Consider the following 5285-nt stretch of genomic DNA (forward strand, 5'->3'; position numbering starts at 1 on the left):
TAGATAAATCTTGGTCATCCCAATAACCCTACAAGGATGAAATTCCAACATATCTGAAATTCTGGTATGTAGATATCAGATGTCCTAAGAGATGTCGAGACACTAATATCTGATCAAAACACAATGACAATATAACATACAGTTAAGTGTATAGAAAATAACATAACACATAGAGTTGTTAACCCAGTTCGATGTACAACAACACCTACATCTGGGGGCTACCAAGCTAGGAAGGAAATCCACTAAATAATATCAGTTTGTAGACCTTTAGGAAACTATCTCCAGTTTACAATCTACTCCCTAATCACTACCCGTGCTTAACTTCTACCTAAGGTGCACCTAGGTATGAGACCCCTCCCACTTCCCTTTCAATCACAATAGTGAAGAAACAATACAATTATGAAAGTTTCAGAAGTTACACTTTAAAGACACACAATCACTCAATGTTTACAAGCTTGAGAGTGATTGACAAAACTTATAACTCAATAGAGACAATCCTACTCTTATATCAAGATGATATTAGAGAGGCTCACAATTAACATCAACACAAACCCTAAACACAGTGAACAAAATATTTGATTCGTACTCCAATTAGGTTTGTGGTATTCTATATATAGCCAAAGTCTGTACTGGATTTGGGCTTCAAACACGCAGCGAGACAATTGCTAAAAGTATGCAGAAACTTCTGCAAAAAATTAGGTCTACAATCAAGAGTTTCCTAAAATGTATCAACGTTTAGAAAAATAGAATAACTTTAAATTCATATAGAATCTTTGATTCCTCAATCTTGGACGCCACATCGGATTACTTAATATTCCCATAATATTTAGTAATCTGTTAATCAAACAAACGTTACCAAGAGTAAACCTGTACTAGACAAGATGTCGGATCCACATGTTAGAACATCTTGTTCAACATGTTGCTGCTAAGTTAGTTTTACCAAAATTATTGGCAATCACAAATACAGAGAATTAATAATCTCCCCCTTTGGAAAATTTTGTCTAAAACAACCAAATAACCCTTGCACACAAACACCACAATCTAGGTTACAACAGAACTACATAGGTTTGAAAAAAAAAATAACACACACAAATCAGAAGCAATCATGCAGTTACATAATAGACAGGTTTTGTACTCCCCCTATCACACATAATCAGGACTCCCCATCAAGGGAACATCCAAAGCAAAATGACTTGTCCAAGTTTTGTACTCCCCCTGTCACACATAATTAGGACTCCCCCTCAAGGGAACATCCAAAACAAAATAACTTATCCAAGTTCAAACATCAGAGGCATATAGAGTAGAAGAAAAATAAGCCTCACACATAAATAATTCCTCAAACAAATTGATGTCAGGATATCATGTCTGACATCTCTTCACAGCAGCCCAACAGTTTTAGAACAAGAACTCCCCCTCAAACATAGCCTGTAGTTAGTGGTTAGTGGTTAGAGCACATAGACATTACTCCCCCTTTTTATCCATTATATGACAAAGGTAAGCAGCTAACCAAAACTTAGAAACCACATTCATAAAGTTAAGTATCACAAACAAAAGTGCACACTGTTGGTGTAAGCCCTAGAGGCCAATACTTTTGGTACTTGTATCGAATTATTTATTAATAATAAAAGGCTTTTTATTTATTACGTTTGTTTAATAAAGTCCCTAGAATAGCTAGTCTGTTTAATGTATCAAGTGTGACTTGATCATGAGATCACATTAAACATAAGGACACTATTCTTAAAGTATCCGTAGTCAAGCTTTATTGTGAAATGGGATAACATTAAAGCATTAAGACTATTATGTATATAGACTAATGATCACATCTCATGGATCATGGATAAGGAGTTATCAAGTCTTAAACATAGGTATGAATATTAAGAGTAATATTTATACTGGATTGACCCGCTATGAGAATACTATATAGAATGTTATAGAATAAGTTATTCTCATGGTGATAATGGTGTATACCACCCTTCGACCTGAAACCACTATGGACCCTAGATGTAGAGTCGAGTGCTTTATTGTTGATCAAACATTATCCGTAACTGGATAACCATAAAGACAGTTGATGGGTACTCCACGAAGCATGCTGAGGGACATGAGTGACCTAGATGGAATTTGCCCATCTTGTATAACAGGATAAATATCTATGGGCCCAATATTGAACTGGACAAGGATGACACGGTCTATGCCTTGTGTTCAATATAGACATAAGGGCAAAAGGGTAATTGTACACATAAGTATTATCACAGAAGGATTTGTCGGATCACATGACATTTTCGTGTCTTGGGTAGCAGTGATGTGTTGCTAGATACCGCTCACTGTTTATTATGTTAAATACGTGATTTAATATAATTACCAATGCCGCGAAAACCTACAGGGTCACACACAAAGGACGGATTGATGAGAGATAGAGTAACTAAGGAACACCATAAGGTACAGTGAACTTAAGTGAATTGTAGAATATCGTAAGGTACGGTGTACTTAAGTAGAATACGAAATATGGTAAAGTACCATGCGCTTAAGTGATTTTGGGCATATTATAAGATATGGGCCACATACACTTAAGTGGGCTTTTAGCTTGAAGCCCACACAAGTGGTTCTATAAATAGAACCCTTGTGCAGAAGCATTAATTGAGGTTGCATTTTCGTTTTCTCTTTCTCTCTCTCTCTCTCTCTCTCTCTCTCTCTCTCTCTCTCACACTCAAAGCCTTCATTCATAGCAGCTAGCACTGAGATTGAAGGAATCCGTTCGCGTGGACTGAGTAGAGGCGTTGTCATTGTTCAACGTTCGTGATCGCTCCGTAGATCTGCATCAAAGGTTTTAATCGTCACAAGAGGTAACTATTCTATCAATGATCATGCCCATTGGTAAGGATCACTAAAGGAGAAAATTTTAATTTCCGTTGCGTTTTGGATCGCACTTCTCCTTCACACACAAGGGTGCTTGAAATCCTGATCAGAGACCACAAAACAACATTAAACCAAAGTAAAGAACACCACAATCAAATATATGTTTGGCTATCTGAGTGAGTAGTAGCATACTCCTCTCCTTTAGCTTCTTTATCTTCATTATTCTCAACATCATTGCCACCAGCAGAGTCGCCAACATCAATTCCAACATTGTCATCACTACCATGTTCAACTTCCTTTTCCTCTTCTTCTTTCAAAGCCTTGATCAAATTTTCAAGCTTTATCTTTGTAGCAGTGCTAGACAGGACGGGATCATCCAATTCTTTACATGTCTCCTTCAGCTCTGAAATAACACTCTTCTTGGAACTGGAAGGGCTAGGTACTTGAGAAGATGTCATGACAGTATCTAGAACATGTGTTCAGAATTATCCCACAGATGAGTGAGAGAAAGCAGATAGGCATCTTCACAGCATTTGAGAAGGCCTACTTCAGAACTTGTTTAAAAATGTACTTCCCAAAATCAAAATATCTTCTTGTTCCAATAGAATATATAAACATACCAAGCCTAGTAGAGATGGTTGAAGTGTGATTTATAGGGACCTAGTTGGAAGTCCCAATCCTATGAAGGATTGCATACTTGACACTCAACTTCCCAGCAAATAACTTTCCTTTGTTTGGCCAGTGTTTCACCTGCCAATTATCTCCTTGCACACTTGGACATCTGTAACCTCTAGCTCAGCCTGAGGTTCTTCAGTCCTTCCCAAAAACTTGTTGATCAAAGCAGGATAAAATGTCACAACATTTCCTCTAACATACACCTTCCTATAGTGTTTACACTTCACATCATCACACCATCAGAGATGGTCACCACAAAATCCTTGACTAGACTTTCATATGAAGGACCAAATTTTGTGACAGTCTTCATCAACCTAACAGCCTCTATAAGCTCTACAACCTCGTTACATTTTAAGGCATCCTTACCCAATTCCCTCTCTAAAGCTATCCTCATTTGAATAACATACTTCCATCTTTCAGCATTCTTCACATAATGTAATGACACATTGTGTAGTGGAGCCTCGGGCAAAACAACATAAGGCTTCTTTGTAGCAGATCTTCTCACAGGGGTGATGTCCTGGACATCCTCTTCGACCTCAAACTCAGAATCACTTGAAGAAACAACTTTCCTCTTCCTCGTAGGTGTAACAACTTTACTCCATGATCTAGCAGGACCAACATGGGATTTTCCTTTGGAACTTCTAGAGGGAGTTCTTTTCATACCACCATATTTTCTTTTTATCTCCTTAGAAGGAGAATCTTCAAACATCACAACCTTTCCTTTTCTTCTCTGAAGTCTCTTGGCTATACCAAGAGTCACGATTTTGGTAAGGGGTTCCTCATCAGATGTTAGGTCATCAACATTGACAACATAATCAACCTTCTTCTTACTTCTTCTTTAATTAGCAGCTTTCTCAGGGACACATTCACCAGCCTTCTTCTTACTCCTTCTTTCATGAGTAGCTTTCTCAAGGACAATTCATCAACCTTTTCACTAGAATCAGCATTAGGGCTAGTTTCTTTTTCCAAATATGTTTGAACATTTGGAAAAACATGTGAATCCACTTCCTTCAACACATAGGTAACAAACTTCCGAAGTTCCTTATCAATGGTTATCCTTTCCGCTTCGGTATGATTCTCAATGACACTGGTATGCTTAGTAGGGTTTCTCATCTCAGAACCTTTAGACCTAGAACCCTATTCAACAACAGTCTTATCTTCAGTAGGGATTGTAGGCTCAGAAACATAAGACTTACCAGAAGTCTTGACATTATTTGAAATAGACGGTGTTGCTTTCTTCTGAGTAGGTGGATGAATCATGGATAAGAGAGAAACCTCTAAGACAAGATCAAACAGATTTATCATTTGGAATGGTTCATCAGCCCCAGCCGTTGGAGAAGATGATCCACTGGTTTCAGTTGAGAAATGCATGTGCTTGGGTAAAGATGGTTTCAACATCTTTGGTAACACTTGACACAGACGGAATGAGGAAAGACACGTGAGAGAAGGCGAGTAAAGATTTATGGTGAGGAATGAAGCATTTGACAGAAATGGGTAGCGTGTTTTTCTCAAAACGGATACATAGTGAAGTAATGGGCTTAGACAAGCATGTCGTGTGTAATGATGAGAGTTAAAAACTTGTCTAACACACCTAAATAGCTGCAATTGCTATAATTTCTCATAAACACAAATACCAAGTTCCCCTGTTAATTTTTCAAACTGAACTGCATCCAAGGCTTTGGTAAAAATGTCAGCAAGCTGATTTTTAGTGCTGACATGCTCAAGTGTTATGACTTTGTCTTCAACAAGTTCTCTAA

The 5285-nt window shown here is 37.7% G+C and overlaps 1 protein-coding gene across 1 annotated transcript; it reads right to left on the reverse strand.

Annotated features, from left to right (window-relative positions):
* Positions 1 to 3751: 3751 nt before the first annotated feature.
* Positions 3752 to 4641, reverse strand: LOC127137709 (uncharacterized). The gene is made up of 2 exons (XM_051064142.1): positions 4445 to 4641; positions 3752 to 4361 (listed from the first exon to the last, which is right to left on the reverse strand). The coding sequence occupies exons 1-2, from the start codon at positions 4639 to 4641 to the stop codon at positions 3752 to 3754; spliced, it is 807 nt and encodes a 268-aa protein (XP_050920099.1).
* Between the last annotated feature and the right edge of the window lie 644 nt (positions 4642 to 5285).

Source organism: Lathyrus oleraceus, chromosome 4, assembly GCF_024323335.1.
Source record: "Lathyrus oleraceus cultivar Zhongwan6 chromosome 4, CAAS_Psat_ZW6_1.0, whole genome shotgun sequence".
In the NCBI taxonomy this organism is placed as follows: Eukaryota; Viridiplantae; Streptophyta; class Magnoliopsida; order Fabales; family Fabaceae; genus Lathyrus; species Lathyrus oleraceus.

Bases quoted from the DNA above. Each gene is read 5' to 3' on its own strand.
- LOC127137709 (XM_051064142.1), bottom strand. From the start codon at position 4,641: ATGAGAAACCCTACTAAGCATACCAGTGTCATTGAGAATCATACCGAA. The intron at 4,362-4,444 runs GTCCTTGAGAAA...TAATTAAAGAAG, and splicing joins AGTGAAAAGGTTGATGAATT to AAGTAAGAAGAAGGTTGATT.